The 25,525-nt window shown below is 43.0% G+C and overlaps 1 protein-coding gene and 1 pseudogene across 1 annotated transcript in view; one reads left to right on the forward strand and one right to left on the reverse strand.

Moving 5' to 3' along the window:
- LOC132005342 (uncharacterized) overlaps window positions 1-25,525 on the reverse strand; it is a 75,025-nt gene that overhangs the window by 25,204 nt on the left and 24,296 nt on the right. The window contains exon 2 of the mRNA XM_059382344.1: window positions 11,179-11,245. Coding sequence (XP_059238327.1) covers window positions 11,179-11,237 — 59 coding nt within the window. The 5' untranslated portion in view covers window positions 11,238-11,245. The remainder of the gene's footprint in view (window positions 1-11,178; window positions 11,246-25,525) is intronic.
- Window positions 2,698-2,886, forward strand: LOC132006255 (small nucleolar RNA U3; annotated as a pseudogene).

Genomic DNA, 25,525 nt, shown 5'->3' on the forward strand with positions numbered 1-25,525 from the left:
ATCTTGGGGTTGTGCCCCATGTGAGGCTCTGCACTGGATGTGGAGCCTGCTTAAGATTCTCTTTCTTCCTCTCCCTCGACCACTGCCCTCACCCTCTCTTTAAAAAAAAAAGAATGCTGCATAAACATGGAAAAATTATTTCTAGTGCTTCTACTCTTCTATATATTCCATGCAAATATCAGCTATTAAAGCAAATACTTTTTAGAAACACAGAGGTGTCCTCTGCCAAACCTGTATTCTGGGAAAATTTATGAACTTCAAGCATATCAAACAGACAGACTTAAGAAAATTTTACTTATGTGTTTTTTACTCTATATTCTTCCAAAAGCCTTAAGGGTGCTACCTAAGAAAGTTGATTCATATATTAACATCTCATTAAGCAGTATGATTGGGATATATGGTAGTTCATACACACACAGAGACAGAGTATCAAAGCTTTTCACTTTAAGATTTTTCTTTTTTTTTTTTTAATCTTTCTTCCAAGATTTTATTTATTACTTATGAGAGGGAAAGTGCATGCTTGAGCACAAGCACGGGGGGCGGGGGGGAGATGCAGAGGGAGAAACATATTTCCTACTGAGCAGGGAGCCCCAGTCAGGACTGCATCCCAGGACCCTGGGACCATGACCTGAGACAAAGACAGATACCCAACTGACTGAGCCACCCAGGTACTCCATCTTTAAGTTTTATCTAATCAGCCTTTCTAAAATGTACTAGACCCATCTTGTCCTCCTTTAACAATTAAAATAGTCTTTCATTGTTTATCTGTTTGTTGGCTACTCCAAGTCAGTTATGACCATCACTCCCCTATTTTCTCAAATGTAAGACATGTACTTTTTCATATATGAAATTAGGGATCCTTCTTACAATAATATATACATTTGATGTTGGGTGTTTTCCTTTTATTTTTTTTAATTTTTTAAATAAAGATTTTATTTATTTATTTGACAGAGATCACAAGTAGGCAGAGAGGCAGGCAGAGAGAGAGGGAGGAAGCAGGCTCCCTGCTGAGCAGAGAGCCCAATGTGGGGCTCCATCCCAGGACCCTAAGACCATGACCTGAGCCAAAGGCAGAGTCTTTAACCCACTGAGCCACCCAGGCACCCCGTGTGTTTTCCTTTTAAAAGCTACTACTAAGGGCACCTGGGTGGCTCAGTTGGTTAAGCAACTACCTTTGGCTCAGGTCATGATCCTGGGGTCCTGGGACTGAGTCTCACATAGGGCTCACCATGCTCTACAGGGAGCCTGGTTCTCCCTTTCCATCTGCCTGTGCTCCCTATGCTTATGCTCTCTCCCTCTCTCTCTCTGTCAAATAAATAAATAAAATCTTTTAAAAAAAGGTTAAGCCACCTATTAAGGGTGGCTCAGTAGCTTAAGCGGTTGCCTTCAGCCCAGGTCATGATCCAGGGGTTCTGGGATCAAGGCCCAGGTCAGGCTCCCTGCTGAGGAGGGAGTCTGCTTTTTCCTCTCGCTTTACCCCTCCCACTACTTGTGCTTTCTTTCACTTGCTCTCTCAAATAAATAAATAAAATCTTTTTTTTTTAAATATACTTTATTTTATTTTATTTATTTATTTGACAGAGAGAGATCACAAGTAGGCAGAGAGGCAGGCAGAGAGAGAGAGGAGGAAACAGGCTCCCTGCTGAGCAGAGAGCCCGATGCGGGACTCGATCCCAGGACCCTGAGATCATGACGTGAGCCGAAGGCAGCGGCTTAACCCACTGAGCCACCCAGGTGCCCAATAAATAAAATCTTTAAAAGTAAATAAAAAATAAATGACACCACAAGATGCAATTGGCATAGACGATGGGAAACTAGAAGACAAAAAGGACATGCTTCTTCAATTAAAAAAAAAAAAAAAAAAATGGGGGCGCCTGGGTGGCTCAGTGGGTTAAAGCCTCTGCCTTCCACTCAGGTCATGATCCCAGGGTCCTGGGATCAAGCCGCACATCAGGCTTCCTGCTCAAAAGGAGCCTGCTTCCCCCTCTCCCTCTGCCTGCCACTCCCTCTGCTTGTGCTCCCTCTCTCTCTGTCAAATAAATAAAATCTTTTAAAAAATATCTCTAATCAACAACCTAACTTTACCACTTAAGGAACTAGAAAAAGAAGAACAGATAACCCAAAGCTAGCAGGAGGAAGGACATAATAAAGATTAGATCAGAGATAAATAAAGATTAGAAAAACAATAGACAAAAATCAATAAAATGAAGAGTTAGTTCTTTGGAGAGATCAACAAAATTGATAAACCTTTAATCAGGATTAAAACACACACACACACACAAATAACTAAAATCAGTTATAAAAGAGAAAACATTACTACCATTTTAACATAAATAGAAAGGATTTTAAGAGTACTATGAGGGCACCTGGGTGACGAATTCACTTGTATGTCTGACTCTTGGTTTCAGCTCAGGTCATGACCTCAGTGACATGATCTCGGGATTGTGGGACTGGGCCCCACGTGGGGCTCAGCACAGTCTGCTTGGGATTCTCTCTGCCCCTCCCATTCATAGGCACTCTCTCTCAAAAACAAGTATTAATAAAAAGAGAGGACTATGTGTAATGATACACGACAAACTGGATAACCTTGAAGAAATGCACAAATTCCTAGAAATATACAACCTACCAAGACTGAATCATGAACAAATAAAAAATCTGAAAAATCTGTAACTAGTAAGAAGATTAAGAACTCCATGGAACACTCTACTTCCAGGGACCATTTCTATAGTTTGTTACTAGAAAAGTTTCTCTGAATGTGTGGAGTACTAAATACCCTGAGGAAAGGTGTAGTATTCTCTCCTGAGCAAAAAGCCAGCTCTGGCTGTTGCTTCTGCAGCTGCCTTTTGCCACTGTTGACTGTTCTTATTCTTTGGGAGAGCAAGAGGTGAAAGAGAAACAAAAACAAGAACAAGCAAGCAAGCAATTTCCATAAAGAACACTCTAAACCAGATGGCTTCACTGGTGAACCCTACCAAACATTTAAAGAAGTAACAGATCTTTCTCAAACTCCTCCAAAAAACTGAAGAGAAGGAAACACTTTCTTACTCATTCTATGAAGCCAGCATTACCCTGATACCAAAGCCAGAGAGACACTACCAGAAAACTGTAAATCAATGTACTTTATAAACACTGCTGCAAAAACCTTCCAAAAATGGTTAACAATTGGGATTCAAAAGAACATTAAAATGACTATTATACACCATAACCAAGCACAATTTATTCCTTTAATGCAAGGATGGTTCAACATATGAAAATCAATCAATGTGCAGTTAACAGGATGAAGGAATTCACATGATCTTAACTGATGCAGGAATCACTTGACAAAATTCAATAAACTTTCATGATTTAAAAAAAAAGTACTCTACAACTATTCTACAAATTAAAAATACAAGTAAACTACCTCAACATAATAAACGCTATATATGAAAAGCCCAAAGCTAACATCATGCTCAATGGTGAGACTACAAGCTTTTCCTCTAAGATCTGGAACAAGACAAAGATGCCCACTTTTTTTTTTTTTTAATATTTTATTTATTCATTTGACAGACAGAGATCACAAATAGGCAGAGAGAGGCAGGCAGAGAGAGAGGGGAAGAAGCAGGCTCCTTGCCGAGCAGAGACCCCGATGCGGAGCTTGATTCCAGAACCCAGGGATTATGACCTGAGCCAAAGGCAGAGACTTTAACCCACTGAGCCACCCAGTCGCCCCACAGATGCCCACTTTCACCACTTCTTTCCAACGAAAGACTGGAAGTCCTAGCCACAGCAATTAAGAAACAAAAAGAAATAAGAGGCATCCAAATTGAAAAAGTAAAATTATCTCTAATGATGACATGATGTTATATATGTAGAGAAAATCCTACAAAGCACTGCACCAAAAACAACTTAAAAAAAAAAAAAAAAACTGTTAGCCCTGGGGCTAATAATACATTGTATGTTAATAAAAAAATTTAAAAACAAAAACAAAAACGGGGCACCTGGATGGCTCAGTGGGTTGAAGCCTCTGCCTTCGGCTCAGATCATGATCCCAGCATCCTGGGATCAAGCCCCACATTGGGCTCTCTGCTTGGCAGGGAGCCTGCTTCCCCCCTCTTTCTCTGCCTACTTGTGATCTGTCTGTCAAATAAATAAATAAAGTCTTTAAAAAAAAGAAAAAACCTGTTAGAATAATAAACAAATTAAGCTAAATTGTAGGACACAAAATCAACTTGCAAGAAACAGTTGCAATCCTATACACTACCAATGAACAATATGAAAAGAAATTCAGAAAACAATTCCATTTACAATAAGAAAAACCAATAAAATACTTAGGAACAATCTTAAAAAAGGAGGTCAAAGACTATGTACACTGAAAACTATGAAGTGTTGTTGAAAGAAGTTAAAGAAGACACCAATAGGGGCGCCTGGGTGGCTCAGTGGGTTAAGCCGCTGCCTTCGGCTCAGGTCATGATCTCAGGGTCCTGGGATCGAGTCCCGCATCGGGCTCTCTGCTCAGCAGGGGGCCTGCTTCCCTTCCCCTCTCTCTGCCTGCCTCTCTGCCTACTGTGATCTCTCTCTGTCGAATAAATAAATAAAAATCTTTAAAAAAAAAAAGAAGACACCAATAAGTGGAAAGATATACCATCTTCACAAGCTGGAATATTTAGTATTATTACAATGTCAATATTACCTGAAACAATGTACAGACTCAGTGTAATTCCTATAAAAATCTCAATGACTTTTTTGCAAAAGCTGAACATTCCATCCTACATTTCATATGGAATTCCAAGGGACCCAAAATAACCAAAATAATCTTGAAAAAAAAAAAAAAAAGAACAAAGTTGGAAGTTCCACACGTCCTGATTTCAAAACTTATTACAAAGCACAGGAATGAAAACAGTGTGGTACTGTTATAAAAACAGATACACAGACCAAAAGAACTGAAAGTCCAGAAATATACCCTCAAATAGGAGGGTTAAATAATTTTTTAGGAAGTGCCAAGACCATTCAATGGGAAAAGGATAGTCTTCAACAAACTGGGCTGGGAAAACTAGCATCCACATGCGAAAGAATGAAGTTGGACCCTTTTACCTTACACCATTTACAAAAATTAACTCAAAGTGTATCTAAGATTTAAATGAAAGACCTGAAACTATTAAAGCCTTAGAAGAAAAGATGGGGGAATAGCTTTATGACACTGGATTTGGCAATGATTTCTTGAATATGACACTAAAAGCAAAGACAACAAAAGAAAAAAACAAACTGGACTACACCAAAATTACTTTTGCACATAAAAGGTTACTTACAGGGTGAAAGGCAACTCACAAGATGAGAGAGAATATCTACAATCCATATAACTGATAACAGTCTTCTATGCCAAATACATAAAGAATCCTACAATTCAACAACAAAAAAACGAACCCAATCCAAAAATTAGCAAAGAACTTGAATAGACATTCTCCAACAAGATATATAATAGGCACTCAGCACCTAAAAAGATGCTCTATTTCACTAATTATCAGAAAAATGCAAATCAAAACCACAATAAGGTATGCCCGGCTGGCTCAGTTAGTAGAGCATGCAACCCCTGATCTCAGGATTTGAGTTTAAATTGAGTTTAAAACTCAAGCCCCACACTGGGCATAGAGCTTACTTTAAAAAAAAAGAAAGAAAGAGAGAACACAGTAAGATATCACTTCACACCCATTAGGATGGCTACCATCAAACAACAACAACAACAACAACAACCCAGAAACAAGTATTGGTGGGGTTGGAGAGCAGTTGGAACCTTTGTGTACTGTTGGAGCGATTATAAAATAGTGTGACGGCTATGGAAAATAGTCTGGAAGCTCCTCAAAATTTTAAAATCAGAACTTCATATGATCTCACAATCCCACTTCTGAGTATATATTCAAAAGAGCTGCAATATCGAAGAGGTATTTGCACATCCATGTGCGTAGCAGCATTATTCATAGTTGCCAATAAGTGGAAGCAATCCAAATGTCATCAATGGAAGAAGAATCAAAATGTGGTTTACACATACTGTATTTGTTAGTTCTCCAGAGAAACACAACCAATAGGACGTATACATAGAGATTTATTATAAGTAATTAGTTCATTTCACTACAGAGGCTGGCACATGTAAAATCTGCAGGGTAGACTGGCAAGCTGGAGACTAAAGAGAGCCAATGTTTCAGTGTGAGTCTGAAGGTAGTCTGCTGAAGTACTAGTGAGAGCTGATGCACCAGATGAAGTCCAAAGGCAATCTACCGGAGAATTCTCAATTGCTGAAGAAGGTGGATCCTTTTTGTTCTCTTCAGGCTCTAACAGATTGGATGAGGCTCATTCAGATTTTGAAAGGCCATCTCTTTTATTTAAAGCCCACCAATTTAAATATTACTCTTCTCCAAAAACACCCTCACAGAAATATCCAGAACAATGTTTGACCAAATACCTAGACACCACATGATCCAGCCAATATATAAAATTAACCATCATACATACCATGGAGTATTATGCTGTCTTAAAAGGAAGGAAATCCAGTCACATGCCACAACATGTGTGAACCTTGAGGACATTATGCTAAATGAAATAAATCAGTCACAAAAGTACAATGATAGGATTTCACTTAAAATATGAGGTAACTAAATGTAGGTTAAGTGCCTGACATTAATTAAGCTTCTGACTGCCAAGACATCCATTTCAAGATACCACCCTGAATAAACATATTACCAAGGTATATGACACAGACACTAGGTAAAACAACCAGATTAGGAACTAGGTCACCAGTAAAGTTCCCCTTATAGAAAAATGCTGGACCACCTTGAATAAACATATTGCCAAGGTATATGACACAGACACTAGGTAAAACAACCAGATTAGGAACTAAGTCACCAGTGAAGTTCCACTTATAGAAATATGCTGGGTGATGTAGATAACTGACCACTTAAATGATCCTGCTTCCACTCTCCCATGCCCTCATTTCTGCTCTTATGCTTCAAATTAGCCAATAATGAGTGACCCCTCAAAACCCCAGACATTCCACCTGCAAACCCTAATGAAGTCAGAGGCCCAGCTCCTCCCTCTATCTCTCTCTCTCTGCTTGGGACCTTACTTGTATCATAACCTCCAGGACTTGAAGTAATAAATCCTGTTCCTCAAAATTCCCTGATTTGTTTTTGCTGAGGTGCATCCTGTGATCATTAAGAACCAAAACCAGAGGCACTTGGGTGGCTCAGTGCGTTAAAGCCTCTGCCTTCGGCTCAGGTCATGATCCCGGGGTCCTGGGATTAAGCCCCACATCGGGCTCTCTGCTCAGCAGGGAGCCTGCTTCCTCCTCTCTCTCTGCCTGCCTCCCGACCTACTTGTGATCTCTGTGTCTGTCAAATGAATAAATAAAATCATTAAAAAAAAAAAAAAAACCAAAACCAGTCACAGCCTCGAACCCCCGCGGGGTAAGTATCAATGGAGCCCACCATCAGAGAGGCCCAGGTATTCCTAGCTGACAGCATCACCATCAAGAGGTGGGGTGGAACACAGCACTGAAGTAGTCAAACTTCTAGAAATAGGAAGTAGAATGATGGTTAATAAGCTGGGAAGGGTGTGGGGGGGTGCCTGGGTGGCTGAGTGGGTTGGGGCCTCTGACTTTGGCTCGGGTCATGATCCCAGATCCTGGGATCGAGCCCCACCCACATCAGGCTCTCTGCTCATCAGGGAGCGTGCTTGCCACCCCGCCCTCCCCGCCTGCCTCTCTGCCTACTTGTGATCTCTGTCAAATAAATAAATAAAATCTTTGGGACACCTGAGTGGCTCACTTGGTTAAGCGGCTGCCTTCGGCTCGGGTCATGATCCCAGGGTCCTGGTATCGAGTCCCACATAGGGCTCCTTGCTCAGTAGGGAGCCTGCTTCTCCCTCTGCCTCTGTCTGCCTCTCTGTCTGCCTGTGCTCACTCTCTCTGACAAATAAATAAATAAAATCTTTAAAAATAAATAAATAAATAAATAAATAAATAAATAAAATCTTTGGGAAAAAAAGAAAAAAAAAAAAGCTGGGAAGAGGGCAAAGGGACTTGTTCAATAGGTACAGAGGTAATTAGGGTACCTGGGTAGCTCAGTCAGTTAAGTGTCTGCCTTTGGCTTTGGTTATGATCCCAGGTTCCTGTGATCAAGCCCCATATGGGGCTCTCGGGATCCCTGCTCAGTGGGGAGCCGCTTCTCCCTCTCCCTGTTCCCCTGCTCCTCCCCCTACTTGTGCTCTCCAGCTCTCTCAAATAAATAGTCTTTTTTTAAAAAATGGCTAAAATGGTAATTTTTATGTTATATATACTTTACCCAATAAGAGAGATAATCAACTAAATGTAGTATGTAGGCTTTATTCAGATCTCAATTCAAATTAAATAACTATAAGATAATCAAGAAAATATAAATGGTGTCTAGATATCTAATGTTATTAAACTATTGATTTGGGGGAGTTATATTAGTAAGCAGTGACTATGTAATAAAAACAGAGTTCTTAACTTCCAGAAACACATACTGAAATATAAATATATAAACATGTTCTCAGAGATTGGCTTCAAAATAATTTCAAGCTGGGGTGAGGACCAAGACTAGGCTCAGGGCTAGCCAAGGGTCAGTAATACTGGAAAAAAGTGATGGGTACAGAACAGTACATTACACTGTTTCTCTAATTCTGCTTATGTTTGGAAAAAAAAGGGTTTTTTTTTGGGTTTTTTTTGTTTTTAACGAATGGCATCTTAGAATTAAAGAAACAGTAACAGTGCTATCCCATCACGGAGCAATGCTCTCGGGTACTACTGAGACCACTGGTCCTAATGTCCTGCGGCAGGCAGAATGGCCTAAGACACATCCACAGCAAAACTGCTAGAGCTTGTGAACAGGTTAGTTTATGTCCCAAAGGGGCTTTAGATACATGATTAAGGACACAGACTTCGAGCTGGGGGAACCACACTGAATATCCGAATGAGTCCAATGTAATCACTAGAGTCCTTTAAAAGCAGAGAACCTTTCTGGTCTACAATTAAGAGAGAAGAGTTGGGAGGAGAGATCTGAAGCGTGACAGGGACTGGCTCTGAAGACAGAGGAAGGGGTCTCCAGCCAGGAATGCCAGTGGCCTCTGGAAGCTACGAATGGCCCTCAGCTGACAGCCAGCAAGGAGATGGAGACGTCTCCTCAGTCCTCCAACTGCGAGAAACTAAGTACCACCAACACTCTGCACAAGCAAGAACATGTGCGGTCTTTTCCAACCTCTTCAGAGAGGAACACAGCCTGCTGACACCTTGAATTTTAGAATGGAGAGACCCAGGTTGCTCTTCTGACCTACAGAGCTATAAGGTAACAAATGTGTTCTTTTAAAGTGCTAAATGTATGCTAATCTGACATGGCAGAAATGGAAAACCACACATGGTCCAAAACATCTAGGACTTTTTTTTTTTTTTTTTTTTTAGATTTTTTTTTTTTTTTTTTTTGGACGGGGGTAGTGTGGGAACGGGGGGGGGGGGGGGGGGGGGGGGGGGGGGGGGTCCAGGCTGAGCAGAGAGCCTACTGAGCCACCCAGGCGCCCCAAAATGTCTATGACTTTTAATGTTTCTGTCCGCCTCTACATTTTTTCTCTACTGTCCTTTGGTGTAAGGGTATAGGCTATGACTGCTGCTTATTCACCACTTCATATGTGCAATGGCAGTGGGAAGCAAATACACGTTCGCTTGCTCATTCAGTCAACACCAGTGAGCAGCTATCCCAGCAGTCCCTGCTCTATATCAGGCAGGCAGCAAGGTGGACACTAGGGCTGTCATGGGGACCAGCTTAAGAGACTGGTCTGTGTACCCAGACCTACAGGGGCACCCACACTGGCTTCATCTACAGCACCCAGACTCCAACCAAACACAACCAGCCATGAGTGCTGGGTGGAGCTAGTCTTCTCAGGCTGCAAAGTTTCTCAGATAATTGGTACCAGCAATTTGCAGGTTCTAAAACCCAAAGCAGGAGACATACAAGCTGCGTAGTTAAATGTGCATCTCCCTTGGCCCAAGACTTCAAAAACCAGCAGGGATGCGGCCTGGGAATCTGTATTTTATCAGGCTCTTCAACTGATTCTTAGGCATCCCTAAGCTTGAGAAGCAAGCCACAGTGGAGTCCTGGGGCCCTAACCCCATCTCTCTGGGAGTAACAAGGGCTGAGTAAGGGCTGCAAAGTCAATAAGTAAAAACTTGTCTAAAAACAACAGTTGAGGGGTAAAAAAAAATACAAACATCTAACGGTAACTGTTTTGGTGACTGAAGAGGTAAAATGCTGAGTATACAATTAAATTTACAGACTATCCTCGAACATGTAAAAATTAAGAAGTTTGTGGGGCGCCTGGGTGGCTCAGGCAATAAGCATCTGCCTTCGGCTCAGGTCATGATCTCAGGTTCCTGGGATCGAGCCCCGCATTGGGCTCCCTGCTCAGCGGGAAGTCTGTTTCTCCCTCTCCAACTCCCCCTGCTTGTGTTCCATCTCACTGTGTGTGTGTGTGTGTGTGTGTGTGTGTGTGTGTGTGTTTCTGTCAAATAAATAAATAAAAATCTTATTAAAAACAAAAAAAACAGAAGTTAGTTTGCAAGTTTCCCTAGCAATATAACAAAAACACGAAGAGCACGTACCAATCTGTTAACAGTGCCAAATGCTCAAGAGTGGGCTTATAGAAGATTTGCACTTTTTTGTATTATACATTTCAGTGTTGTTTGAAAAATTAAAAACAAGTGTTTACTATACTTCTTAAGCATCTATATTCCAAAATAAAAAGTTTAAAGAACGTGTTACTTCTGCTCTTAGAAGACTGAAAAAAATGTCATTTTGTAAGTTATATAAACTAAAAGTAAAATCAGCAACAACTGCTAAAATTATTTCTTTTTAAAGATTGTATTTATTTATTTATTTGACAGAGAGAGAGATCACAAATAAGCAGAAAGGCAGGCAGAGAGAGAGGGGGAAGCAGGCTCCCCGCCAAGCAGAGAGCCCAATGTGGGACTCAATCCTAGGACCCTGGGATCAATCATGACCTGAACTGAAGGCAAAGGCTTTAACCCACTGAGCCACCCAGGCGCCCCTAAAATTAAATCTTGACATCTTCATCTAATTTTGCTATTTTACCCTGGGAACATGTAAAAACCAATACACATATTTAAAAAATATTTCAGTTTACCTTTTAGCTACTGAAGATCTTCCATATTGTCTTCTGCGAAGCCTGGCAGACGAAGACATCTTAAGTCCTAGGAAAAGAAGTTGAGGGTTTTTTTAGGATTAAATTAGAAAACCATTTTACAATCAAGAGCAGTGTGAAACATTTACAAGCAGCAGTGCTTGCTTCCAACCTCCACCCATAACAACTCTTCAAGCAAACACAATAATGAAGACCAGCTAATCACAACCCTAAAATACCCTCCCAATTCTATTTCTCAGCTAAAGAAAAAGTCGAAGTCATCTAGGGAAGTTCCAAGGGGCACTGGCAAAAATGCTCACAGATTGGAGGAAAGGAAAAGGGGTATGATTTAAAATGCACAGTGGCGGGACACGTGGGTGGCTCAGTGGGTTAAGCCGCTGCCTTCGGCTCAGGTCATGATCCCAGGACCCTGGGATCGAGTCCCGCATCGGGCTCTCTGCTCAGCAGGGAGCCTGCTTCCTCCTCTCTCTCTCTCTGCCTGCCTCTCTGCCTACTTGTGGTCTCTCTCTGTCAAATAAATAAATAAAATCTTAAAAAAAAAAATAAAATAAAATAAAATAAAATGAGGAGAAAAAGAAGCAAAGTATTTTTTTAAAGACTTGAGGGAGAGCACACATGTGCACACACTCGCAGACATGTGCGGCGAGGGGGGAGGGGCGCAGAGAGCTCCCAAACCGACTTCACCGCAAGCATGGAAGCCTGATGTGGGGCTCCACAGCACATGAGATTAAGAGTCAGCTGCTCAAATGACTGTACCACCGAGGTACCCGTCCATTATTTTAAATGCTATAGTTCACACACCATAAAATTCACCCTTCTAAAGTTAAATTTTATGGTGTTTTTTTAGTACATTCACAAAGTTGTGCAACCATCACCACTTCTGAAATTCCAGAACATTCTCACCATTCTCCCTCCACCAAAAAAAATTCCAGCAGCAGTCACTCTCTATACTCTCCTCCTCACAGCCTCTGGTAACCAATCATGAACTTCCAGTCTTTTTGGAATTATGTTATTTCAGACTGTGATATAAATGGATGTCCTCTTTTATGTCTGGCTTCTTTCATATAGCATGCTTTGGGTTGTTGTAGGATGCATCAGTATTTGTTCCTTTTATGGCTAAATACTATTCCACTGTATGGATATACCACTTGTTCATCCATTCACCAGTGGATGGTCCTTCGGGTTGCTTCCATTTTTTTGGTTATTATGAACAATGCTGCTATGAACATTTGTGTAACAAATTTTTGTGTGAACACATATTCAATCTCTTGGGTATGCACTTAGGAGTGGAACTGCTGGGTGACAGGGTAATTATGTTTAACTTTTTGAGGAACAGCCAGACTGTCTGCCACACATGCTGTACTATTTTATTTTACATTTCCACCAGTACATGAGAGTTTCAATTTCCCCAACCTTGCCAACACCTGACATCAACCTTAAACAGGAAGACATTCTGTGCGGATCATAAGCATGAGCATGATGGATACTCTCAACGCAACTGCAGGCCCCCAGCTTCCACAAGTACTCTTTCTCACAGGGACTTCATCTAACAGGCTGAGGAAAGGCCTGTAACCTCCTCCTCCTCTCCTCTCGCTCAATCACACTATCCCACCACACAGAAGACAGACCAACTGCCCACCACCCAGAATCTCACTTGATCCAGTGGATTACCGCAGTGTAAAAACTTCAGAATGAGATTAAAGCAAGCAGAGAAGGCAAAACAATGCAAATAACTTCAGCAAGACATACTGAAGGAAACGAGAGTCTTATTTCATCCAGTTCCCAGCATGGTTCTAAGCACTGTCCATCCTAGAAGACTGGAATGTTCAACATAAAGATGGACATGTTTGATTACACCATAACCAATAATCAACTAAAAACTGATCACAGACCTAAATAAAAGAGTCAAAGTATATAATTCTTAACTTTTAAAAATATTTTATTTATTAATTTGTCAGAGAGAGCGAGTGAGTGAATAAGCCGGGGGAGTGGGAAGCAGAAGGAGAAGCAGGTTGCCTGGTGAGCAAGGAGCCTGATGTCGGAGTCAATCCCAGAACCCTGGGATCAAGACCTGGGCCAAAGGCAGACACTTAACTGCCAGAGCCACCCAGGTGTCCCTGAAGTATGCAATTCTTAGAAGAAAACACGGGAGTAAATATTTACAACCTTGATTAGAGAAAGATTTCTGGATATGGCACCAAAAGCCCAAGCATTAAAAAGCTGACAGGCTGGGGGTGGGGGGGGGGGATGCCTGGGTGGCTCAGTCAGTTAAGCATCTGACTCTCAATTTCAGCTCAGTCTTAATTTCAGGATCATGAGATCAAGCCCCACAGCAGGCTCTGCTGAGCATGGAGCCTGCTTAAGATTCTCTCTCTCCCATGACCTCTGCCCCTCCCCTCCATCGTATGCTATCAAAGAAAGTAAAAAACTTGACAAGTTGGGGGTGCCTGGATGGCTCAGGTGATAAGCATCTACCTTTGGCTCAGGTCATGATCTCAGTGTCCTGGGATCAAGCCCCACATCCGGCTCTCTGCTCAGCAGAGAGTCTGCTTCCCCCTCCCCCTCTGCCTGCTTCTCTGCCTAATTGTGATCTCTCTATGTCAAATAAGTAAAATTTTAAAAAAAAAAAAAATTGACAAGTTGATTTTATCAAAACTTTAAAATTTTGTGCTTTAAAAGACATCATTAAAAATAATATTTGTAGGGGCACCTGGGTGGCTCAGTAGGTTAAGCATCTGCTTTCAGCTCAGGTCACAATTCTGGAGTCCCCAGATGAAGCCCCACATTGGGTTCCCTGCTCAACAGGGAGTCTATTTCTCCCCAGTGCTCTTCATCCCACTTGTGTTCTCTCTCTCAAATAAATACATAAAATCTTTTTTTTTTTTTAAAGGATTCTATGTATTTATTTGACACAGAGATAGAAATCACAAGTAGGCAGAGAAAGCAAAGCAGCAGAGAGATTGGGGGAAGCAGACTCCCCACTGAGCAGAGAGCCTGATGCGGGGGCTCAATCCCAGGACCCTGAGATCATGACCTGAGCCGAAGGCTGAGGCTTAACCCTCTGAGCCACCCAGGTGCTTCTAAATACATAAAATCTTAAAAAATAAAAAAAGAAAGAAAGATAATACAAAGAGGAAATCTTTAAAAAAAAAAAACTTGTAAATCTTGTATCTGATAAAGACCTTATATTCAGGACATAAAAGGAACTCTTACAATTCAATAATAAAAAGAAAAATAACGCAATTTTAAAACAGGCAAATGGGGAAGCCTGGGTGACTCAGTTGGTTGAGCTGCTGCCTTTGGCTCAGGTCCTGATCCCAGCTGGGATCAAGTCCCGAATCAGGCTCCCTGCTTGGTGGGGAGGCTGCTTCTCTCTCTGCCTCTGCCTGCCACTCTGCCTGCTGGTGCGCTCTATCTCGCACGCGTTCTCTCTCTCTCGCTCTCTCTCTGACAAATACATAAATAAATAAATAAAATCTTTAAATAAGTAAAACAGGCAAATGATTTTTTAAATTTGATTTGAATTGACTGATTTGAGAGAAACAGCACAAGAAGGGGGAGGAGGAGAGGAAAAGAATCAAGCTGACTCCATACTGACCGTGTGTAGAGCTCAACTAGGGGGTCAATCCCAAGACCCTGAGATCATGACCTGAGCCAAAACCAAGAGTTGGACATTCAACTGACTGAGCTACCCACGTGCCCCTAAAATGGACAAAGGATTTAAGTAGACATTTCTTCAAAGAAGATGTACACATGGCACAAAACACATGAAAAGGTGCTCAACATCGTCAGTCATAAGGAAAGTACAAGTCAAAACTACAATGATATCACACCCGTAAGGATGGCCACTATAAAAAAAAAACAGAAAATAATAAATGTTGGTAGATGTGTGGAGGAACTGGTGCAGCCACTACAGGAAACAGAATGGCAGCTCCTCAAACAATTAAAAACAGAATTATCTATCATTCAGTAATTCCACTTCTGGGTATATACCCAAAAGAACTGAAAGCAAGGTCTTGGGAGACGTTTGTACACCTATATTCATGGCAGCACAGTTCACACACAACAGCCAAAAGATACAAGCAATCCAAGTGTCCATCAATGGAAGAATGAATGAACAAAATGTGTTATATACATAGACTGGAATATTCACCCTTAAAAAGGAACGAAATTCTGATACACTCTACACCATATGAATCTCGAGGACATTATACCGGATGGAATAAGCCAGTTACGAAACAGCAAACATTTTATGAATCCACTTATATGGGGTTATCTAAAGGAGTCAAATATATAGAAACAGAAAGCAGAATGGAGGTTGCCTGAGGTTAGGAGGAGGGAGAATAGGGAGCTGCTGTTTAATGTGCAAGAAGTTTCAGTTTTGCAAAAAGTCCCAGAGACTGGTTGCACATAAGGTAAACATACTTTCCGCCACTGAATTGGACACACAAAAGCACTTAAGATGAAAGCACCTGGGGTGGCTCAGTCCGCTGAGCATCTGACTCTTGATTTTGGTTCAGAGCCCCACGTGGGGCTCCACGCTTAGCAGTGTACTTGTGATTCCCTCTCCCTCCCCCCATACATGAATGCTGGGGTGCCTGGGTGGCTCAGTGGGTTAAGCCTCAGCCTTTGGGTCGGGTCATGGTCTCAGGGTCCTGGGATCGAGCCCCGTGTCGGGCTGTCTGCTCAGTCGCAAGCCTGCATCCCCCCCTCTCTCTGCCTGCCTCTGCCTACTTGTGATCTCTCTCTCTGTCAAATAACTAAATAAAATCTTTTAAATAAATGTCAAAATCAATAAATACATAAGTAAAAAACAAAATGAATGTCTTTTTAAAAAAATGGTTACGACAGCAATTTTGTCATGTGTGTCTTACCACAATTTTTTAAAATTCATGTACTAGTGACACACATTCCATTCATTTCAAGTGTGCCACCCAGTGACTAGTTACTCAATAAGTCTATACATGGCACTATCCTCACCACAGTGTCATCAGCATCTGTCACACACAGCGCTATTACAGTACCACTGGCTCTAGTCTCCGTTTGGTTTTGTTTTTCAGTTTAAATCACAAAGAGACAGCACTTCACTGACTAAGATGGGTATCACCGAAAGTGTTGGGTCAGCGGCCCTGGGAAAGCACGAGGAACAGTAAAATGGCCTCCAGGCCGCCATCTTCCCCTACCCAGGACTTTCCCACCAGAAGGACATCTGTCAAGGTCACCCTAAGTAAACCAAAACCTATACCAGAAACAGAAACCAGCCACTTTGGGACTTTCCAACCCCAACCTCTAACCTTACCAAATATGGTTATGAGCCCCCACCCTGCCCTGGCCTAGTAAATGCTCACTTAACCCCTTACCGCACGACTTCACCTACTGTCCTCTCCTAGGAGAGTCGCAGAACCTCACCCGAGGGTGCCTTTAATAAAGCTTGCCTTGTGCCTATCTGGCCTTGGTGTTGTGTATCTCGCCTGTAAAACCTTACAAAAAGGTCAAAGGCTGGTGAGGAGGTGAAGAAACTGGAACCCTCATCTACTGCTGCTGGGAATGTAAAATAGTATAGCCCCTCTGGAAAGCAGTTTAGAAGGTTCTTAAAAAGTTAAACATAAACAGCCATTCAACCCACCTACCCAAGAGAAATGAAACACACATCCACACTCAGACTTGTGGGCGAATGATCACAGAAGCATTACTCACAAGAACCAAACGACGAAAACAATTCAAATGTCCATCAACTGGTGAACGGGTAAAAAGAAAAAAATGTGGGATATCCGTGCCATGAAATACTACTCAGCAATAAAAAGGAATTAAGTACTGAGATATGCTACAACATGCATGAATCCCAAAACCAGCACACCACAGTGAAAGCCAGTCACCAAAGGCTACATATTACTGGTGGAGGTGGTCACTGAGACGACATGACCTGTGAGCAGGATCTCAGCAACAGGAGGCTCCTTACCCCCTTCTCTGTCCTTGGACTATACATCCAGCTTGCCATTCCTACTCCCAGAGGCTGCCCTAGAACAAAGCCTTCAGAGAGCGATGTGATGTTGAGACCATCTGGACAGTACATGACTGAATGCAGGTGAAGATCTCTATAGAAACTGGTAAGATTTGGCAGGTAGGTGCAGAGATCTACTTATCTTGTAGCTGCTCAAGACACATCTTCTATTTGAGCTCCTTTGCTTATTATACCTCACACCTACCCATCGGCAGTGGTCTGCCTCTTTCTTGGGTCTCTCTCTGCCCTCTGCCCATTTCAGATTATACCCAGAAGCTTCCAAGGAGCTTACAAACCAACAATTATATAATTATGATTCCATTTATCTGAAATATACAGAAAATGTGAATTCAAAGAAACAGAAAGCTTACTGGTTGCCCAGGGTGGAATGGGAAGTGACTAAAATGGGGTACGGGGCATCTTTCTGGGGGGGACAAAAATTTTCAAAAGGGACTGTGGTAAAGGTATTATGTAAATTTACTAAAAACCATTAAATTTAAAATGACTGAATTATGTGGGATGTAAATTACACATCTCAGTAATATACTGTTTAAAAAGTGAACTCAGACTTCTCGGTTGGACACTGAGGGTCAATTTGGCCAGAACGGTGCTCTGCCATTTAATTTCCATAAACCAAATGAGTGCAATCTATACCTCCTGGATTTTACTCAAAATAGGACTAAAACATACATATGAAAACCACAGCATAGGATGGTCATGATACCCTTTGCAAGTCCTTATTAGTATAATAAAAACATACATTAGTTGTCAACTTACAAGTGTGTAAGAAGGAGATAAATTTTTCCACCGTGAGCTTGGGAAGAGGGTCACCCCACAGGTCAGCCTGTCATGGGAACTAGCAAAACCTCAGAGACCCACCCAAACGCAATAGCATTCTCAACGCTTAGCTAAGGGCAGGATTAGAGAGCCAACACTGCCAACAAAAGGCAGGTAGCCTTTTGTCTGCTCCCAGTCCCCGCCAAGGCTGGAGGCATTTGCCTTGCAAAATAGGTAGCCTCAAAAAAAACACAAAAAACAAAAACAAAATAGGTAGCCTCTTGGCGCTGCTGGGCTGGGATAAAGCTGAATTACAAAGATGACCAAAGGCAAAACAAAACCATAAACCTCAGTTTGGAGCTTTCAATATTCAATTCCTTCAGGAGTCGTTATTTTATTTATTTAAGGAATCTCTACACTCAAAAGGGGGCTCAAACTCAGGACCCCCAAGAACAGTCTCAAACTTCTCCCACTGAGCCAGCCATGCACCCTTCCTTCAAGACTCAATACTGACCTTGGGGAGCCTGGGTGGCTCACTGGGTTAAAGCCTCTGCCTTCGGCCTAGGTCATGATCCCAGGGTCCTGGGCTCGAGCCCTGCATCGGGCTCCCTGCTCAACAGTGAGCCTGCTTCCTCCTTATCTCTCTGCCTGCTTCTCTGCCTACTTGTGGTCTCTGTCTGTCAAATAAATAAATAAAATCTTTAAAAAAAAAAAAAAAGAGAGTAATACTGACCTTAACTCATTTCTTTCCCAATCACCAGACTCCCACAGAAGACCCAAACATGCCCTACTTGTTCAAATGCCTCTTTCAGACAGGGCAAAACCCTCTTGATCACTCCCATACTCCCAGCCTAGCCAACCTTAACCTCAGACTCCCCAACTCCCCAACTAGGCATGGAGCTTAGTGCAGGGGATACAGGGCGAGCAGGTAAGAACACTGTCTTGCTCTCCTAGGAATAATTTATTAATCAAGCATTACGCAGTCAGAACGGTTATTAAATAATCACTGAAGCGAAATTAGAACTGTATGGTAATAGGCAGGGAAGCACAGGCACTTTGGAAATGGTGCAACAGAATGTATCTGTTCTCAACTTTTATCCATATTAACTCATTGAACCATCAAAAGATCCTATAAAGTGAGATCTATCATTACCCTATTTTGGGGATGAGAAAGTGGACACAGAGAGGTAAGATAACTTGCCCAGGTACACACAGCTCGTCAGCGGTGCACCCACATGCACCCACGCATCTGACCGCAGAAGCCTGGCGCAATCACCCAATCCGCTGCCTTGGTAAACACTGGCAGAAAGAATGAACTGGAGACAGTCACAGCACATTAGCACATTACCCCACCCACTCCCAAGGAGGTAAAGGGAGGCCGAGGCAGGGCTAATCCAGATGACGACGAGGACACGCCAAAGCAGGACGGCAAGAGGATGCACAGGCTGGCTGTAAGAGGCAGGGGAGGCTGCCGGGGGTTCCCGGTTCATCCCCAGGTAATGCACCAGGCCCACCTGCCCACTTCCCAACTGGAGAAACTGAGGTCCCCAAGGAGCCAGAACATAGACTCTGAGGCACCCACCCGCCTCCACTTCCCCTGCTCCCCAGGCTCTCCAGCCGGGAGGTGGTTAGGGGCACAAGGCCTGCAGGGAGGCAAGACCGGGGCCCCTCCGCCCTTGGTGGGGCACTTACCCCGCGGGACCAAGGTGTTCTTCCAGGGTTCCCTCACTCAGCGTCCCGCGCCTTTCCTCCTCAAGCCTTTCCACTTTCACCTCGCCCTCTGCGCCTGCGCGCCTGCGGCCCCGCCCCCAACAGGCCCCGCCCCCCACACCTCGCGGGCAAGCGGCTCACAGCGCCCCTGCAGGCTGGGAGGTGTAGGCCCACTGCCTTCTTGACTGGTCTTTCTTGTTCGTTTTCCTCTGCCCTTTCCTTGCACATCCCTCTTTGCTCTTCCTTCCCCCCTCACCTTCCCTTTGCCTTTTTCATGTTTTCAATCACACAGTAGTTCTTTCACTCATTCCTACATTTAACAATTATGTGTGTGCAAAACAGACAAACAAGGGACGCCTGGGTGGCTCAGTTGGTTAAGCAGCTGCCTTCGGCTCAGGTCATGATCCCAGTGTCCTGGGATCGAGTCCCACATCGGGCTCCTTGCTCAGCGGGGAGCCTGCTTCTCCCTCTGCCTCTGCCTGCCATTCTGTCTGCCTGTGCTCGCTCTCCCCCACCCCCCGATAAATAAATAAAATCTTTCTTTTTTTTTAAATTTTTTTAAGATTTTATTTATTTATTTGACAGAGAGAAATCACAAGTAAGCAGAGAGGCAGGCAGAGAGAGGAGGAAGCAGGCTCCCTGCGGAGCAGAGAGCCCAATGCGGGGCTCGATCCCAGGACTCTGGGATCATGACCCGAGCAGAAGGCAGAGGCTTTAACCCACTGAGCCACCCAGGTGCCCCAGTAAATAAAATCTTTAAAAACAAAACAAAACAAAACAAAAAAAACAGACAAACAACAACCAAACAAAACAATTAAATGTGCTCCGGAAACTGCTCACTGGGGAGAATGCAGGGAAGACAAAAATCCTGTGCCCATCAGCTTACATTCTAGAAGATGACGACAACAAATGAGTGACTTTCTAACTTTGTTATCCCCACTCACAGGTCCAACACATTTTACATCCCTTTCCAGTGTACACACACACACACACACACACACCCCCATAAAATTAAAACTCAAGTTTCACAAACTAATACTTGATGGGCAGCTCCTCAAGAGACAAACAGAAAACTTGTGACCGAGCACAACTAACCTTGTTAGACTTCCTGCAGTAATGGAGAATTCTACATTGACAGTCTCGGTAGTATCTCAGACAGGGGGGACAAGGAACGGAAATTTAGAGGGTTGGGGTCTGGACTTGGGTAGTTCAAGCAGATCTTTCAAGACAAGACCTAATAGGCAGGAAAGACATTGCAAAGCAGGTTAATTTTAGAAGGACATTTTATTTCCTTTAGTTTACTGGCGATCAATTATTGAATTTAAAAGGCTATGGAACTTCCTCTTTAATAAAGATTTTATATATTTGTTTGACAAAGAGAGAGAGAGACCACAAGCAGAGGCAGCAGCATTCAATGGAGAGGGAGAAGCAGGCTCCCTGCGGAGCAAGGAGCCCAGGACTCTGGGCTCATGACTTAAGTCAAAGGCAGATGCTTAACCAACTGAGCCACCCACGTGCCCCCACATTTTTTTTTTTTTTTAAGTAGGTCCGCACAGAGCACAGAGCCCAAGATGGAGCTCAAATTCACAGCTCTGAAATTAAGACCTGAGCAGAGACCAAGAATAGGTCGCCCAACCAACTGGACAACCCAGGCACCCAATGATATATAGCTTTAATGAAAAACATCCTCCTAATTCAATTTGTTTTAATTCTTATTTATTTGAGGGAGAGAGAGAGAGGGAAAACACAAGCGGGGAAGAGGGGCAGAGGGGGAGAGAGAGAGAAGCAGACTCTCTGCCAAGCAGGGAGTCAGATGTGGGATTTGATCCCAAGACCCGAGGAGTATGACCTGAGCTGAAGGCAGATGCATAACTGATTAAGCCACCCAGGTTACTCATTCTCCTAGTTTGAAAGAAATGTTAAATGTAATTTCCTTGATATTTATGTACTAAATAAATTGTAAGTTAAATTATTTTTAAAAACAAGGATTGTCGGGGTACCTGGGTGGCTCATTGGGTTAAAGCCTCTGCCTTCGGCTCAGTCATAATCCCAGTGTTCTGGGATCAAGCCCCGCAAGAGGCTCTCTGCTTAGCAGGGAGCCTGCTTCCCCCTCTCTCTCTGCCTGCTGCTCTGCCTACTTGTGATCTCTGTCTGCCAAATAAATAAATGAAATCTTTTTTTTTTTTTTAAAGATTTTATTTATTTATTTGACAGAGAAAGATCACAAGTAGGCAGAGAGGCAGGCAGAGAGAGAGAGAGGAGGAAGCAGACTCCCTGCCGAGCAGAGAGCCCGATGCGGGACTCGATCCCAGGACCCTGAGATCATGACCTGAGCCGAAGGCAGTGGCTTAACCCACTGAGCCACCCAGGCGCCCTAAATAAATGAAATCTTTAAAAAAACAAAAACAACAACAAAAAAGGATTGTCTGAGATTGGGCAAATGTCTTGACATAAATTTTAGGATTAGAGAACACATCATGCCATGGGTCTTAAAGCAAGTCTCAGTAAGTAAAACTGTTTGATAGGCAACCTGTTCTCCTAGATGCGCAATCCCGATGAGATTCCCAGTGTGAGAGCCCATCCTGCAAACTGTCCAGAAAAGTAGGTTTAAACAAATTCCTAAACCAAACAATTATTTACTGATTTATAGACTTATCTTACTGAGCACAGCATCATCTTTGCTGTATTCTACAGGTCAAAGCAATAGCAAAGAGCATCCAGACTCAAGGAAAGGGGAGGAGATGCCCATCTCTTGATGCAAGGAGTATCAAAGAATGTGACCAACTTAAATCTGCCACACATCTGAGGGCACCCGTCTGGCTCAGTAGGTAGACCATGGGACTCTTGATCTTGGGGTTGTGAGTTCAAGCCCCATGCTGGGTGTAGAGATTACTTAAATTTTTTCTTTTTAAATCATCCACATTTGGATTATTTGGAAAATAAGGAGTTCCTTAGGGAACTCTCCTATATCCTTCGGGATATAGGAGAAGCAGGCCACATGGTATTGGCTGATCATTGTAAATTAAACTTTCCTTCTGGGGGCACCTGGATGGACCTGCCTTCCTATCAGGTCATGACCCCAGGGTTGTGGGACTGGGCCCTGCATCCAACTCCCTGCTCAGTCGAGAGGTCTGCTTCTCCCTGCTTAGTGGGGAGCCTGCTTCTCCCTTTCCCAGTGCCTGCCATTCCCACTGCTTATGCTCTCTCTCACTCTCTCAAAAAAATAAAATCTTTTAAAAAAAAATTTTTTAATGAAATAAATAAACTTTCTTTCTGGCAGGGAAACCTAATTATAACTTCTCTTAACACTTTCTAGTGCCAACCTTGGGTCTCAAAGTTGGGTCCAGTCTTTCCAAATACATTTTCCTTTTCTGCAAACTATATCAAAACATGAATTAGGCTGGTGTTTGTTAGGTCTATGACTGTACCGATTTTCTTTTTTTTTTTTGTCTTTTAAAGATTTTATTTATTTATTTGACAAAGAGAGATCACAAGTAGGCAGAGAGGTAAGCAGAGAAAGAAAGAGCAGGAAGCAGGCTCCCTGCCGAGCAGAGAGCCTGATGTGGGAATCAATCCCAGGACCCTGAGATCGTGACCTGAGCTGAAGGCAGAGGCTTAACCCACTGAGCCACCCAGGCGCCCTGTACTGATTTTCAAGAAAGTCCCATTCCCCTATGCTTTTGTTTTCTTTCTTTCTTTTTTTATTTTTTTTTAAAGATTTTATTCATTTGTCAGAGAGAGCGAGCGAGAGCGAGCACAGGCAGACAGAGTGGAAGGCAGAGTCAGACGGAGAAGCAGGCTCCCTGCGGAGCAAGGAGCCCGATATGGGACTCGATCCCAGTGATGACCCGAGCCGAAGGCAGCTGCTCAACCAACTGAGCCACCCAGGCGTCCCTCCCCTATGCTTTTGTCTCTGAAAAGGTGTTTTACCTGTTTTGGCTACGAAATGAGGAATATTGGAAAGCAACCAGCATACATAGCAAAATTGGAAATATGCATAGTGATCACTTTTTTCCCAAAGATTAGATACTTAATGAGCCATTTGTAACCAGCTATAATAGCATACCCAGAAAGAAAATGATAAAACTAAAAAAAAAAAAAAAAAGGTTAACTTAAAAGCAATTCTTTCCATCTTTATGGTACAGTAAATAGGCAGAGAATGCAGAGGAACATGACTAGAATTAGCCTATGAAGATCTCAAGAGTAAAACCAGAAAGACAAGGTGAGAGTTTGATTCAGAATTTGTAAAGTATTCTTCATTTCATCTACTTAGTCTGATGGCCTTGGAATAGCTGTTCTTCTTCTCATGCTGCTTGCTTCTAGAGGAATCCGAGAATCTTGAGATGGCAGCCCGATTGTCAAAAGGTAATGAATCGATAACAAAAGGTGTAGAGACATATAGTGGAATATTATTCAGCCTTCAAAGGGACGGATATTCTGACACATTCTGACACATCCATGATGTGATGAACCTTGAGCACCAAATGTTAAGTGAAATCAGTTATTCACAGAAGCGAAAATACTATTTGATTCTCCTGACATGGGGTACTTAAAGTCAGAATCATGGAGACAGAAAGTAGAATGGTGGTCACCAGGAACTGGGGGAAGGGAAGGTCAGTGTTTAATGGGTAGTTTTAGTTTTGCAAGATGAAAAGTATTCTGGACATGGTGGTAGTGATCATTACACAGCTATGTGAATGCACTTAATGCACCAAAACTGTACACTTAAAAATAGTTAAAATAGGAGCACCTGGGTGGCTCAGTCATTTGGGCGTCTGCCTTCGACTTGGGTCATAATCCCAAAGATCCTGGGATCAAGCCCGGAGTTGGGTATACTGTTCAGCTGGGAACCAGCTTGTCCCTCTACCTCCCCCACCCACCCTCCATCTCACTCTCTCTCTCCCTTTCTTGAGTAAATAAATAAAATCTCTGGAGCACCTGAGTAGCTCAGTGGGTTAAGCGTCCACCTTCAGCTCAGGTCTTGATCTCAGGGTCCTAGGACTGAGTCCCACATTGGACTCCTGGCTCAGCGGGGAGCCGGTTTCTCCCTCTCCCTCTACCCCTCCTCCCTGCTCGTGTACTCTCAATCTCTCTCTCTTTCAAATAAATAAATATTTTTCTAAATAAAAAAATAAAATCTTTTTTTTTTAAAAGATTGTATTTATTTATTTGACATGGAGACAGAGATTACAAGTAGGCAGAGAGGCAGATAGAGGGAGAGAGAGGAGGAAGCAGGCTCCCCACTGAGCAGAGAGCCTGATGCAGGGCTGGATCCCAGGACCCTGGGATCATGACCTGAGCCGAAGGCAGAGACTTTAACGCACTGAGCCACCCAGGTGTCCCAATAAAATCTTTTTTAAAAAATAGCTAAAATAAGGGGCACCTGGGTGAGTCAATCACTTGAGCATCTGACACCTTAATTCAGGTCAGGTCAGGATCTCAGGTCATGATCTCAGGTCCTGGGATGGAGCCCTGCCTTAGGCTCCATGCTCATTGTGGAGTCTGCTTGCCCCTCTCCCTCTGCTCCTTCCCCCACTTAAGCTCACTTTCTCTCTCTCCCCCTCAAATAAATACATAAATAAAACTTTTAAAAAAACATTAAAATAAAAAATAGTCAAAATAGTAAATGTTGGTGTGCCTGGGTGGCTCAGGTGCCTTTGGGGGCACCTGGGTGGCTCAGTGGGTTAGACCCCTGCTCAGGTCATGATCTCAGTGTCCTGAAACTGAGTCCTGCATTGGACTCTTGGATCAGCAGGGAGCCTGCTTACCCCTCTCTTTCTCTTTCTGCCTGCCTCTCTGCCTACTTGTGATCTGCCAAATAAATAATAAATAATCTTAAAA

Source organism: Mustela nigripes, chromosome 17 (genome assembly GCF_022355385.1).
Source record: "Mustela nigripes isolate SB6536 chromosome 17, MUSNIG.SB6536, whole genome shotgun sequence".
Taxonomy (NCBI): domain Eukaryota; kingdom Metazoa; phylum Chordata; class Mammalia; order Carnivora; family Mustelidae; genus Mustela; species Mustela nigripes.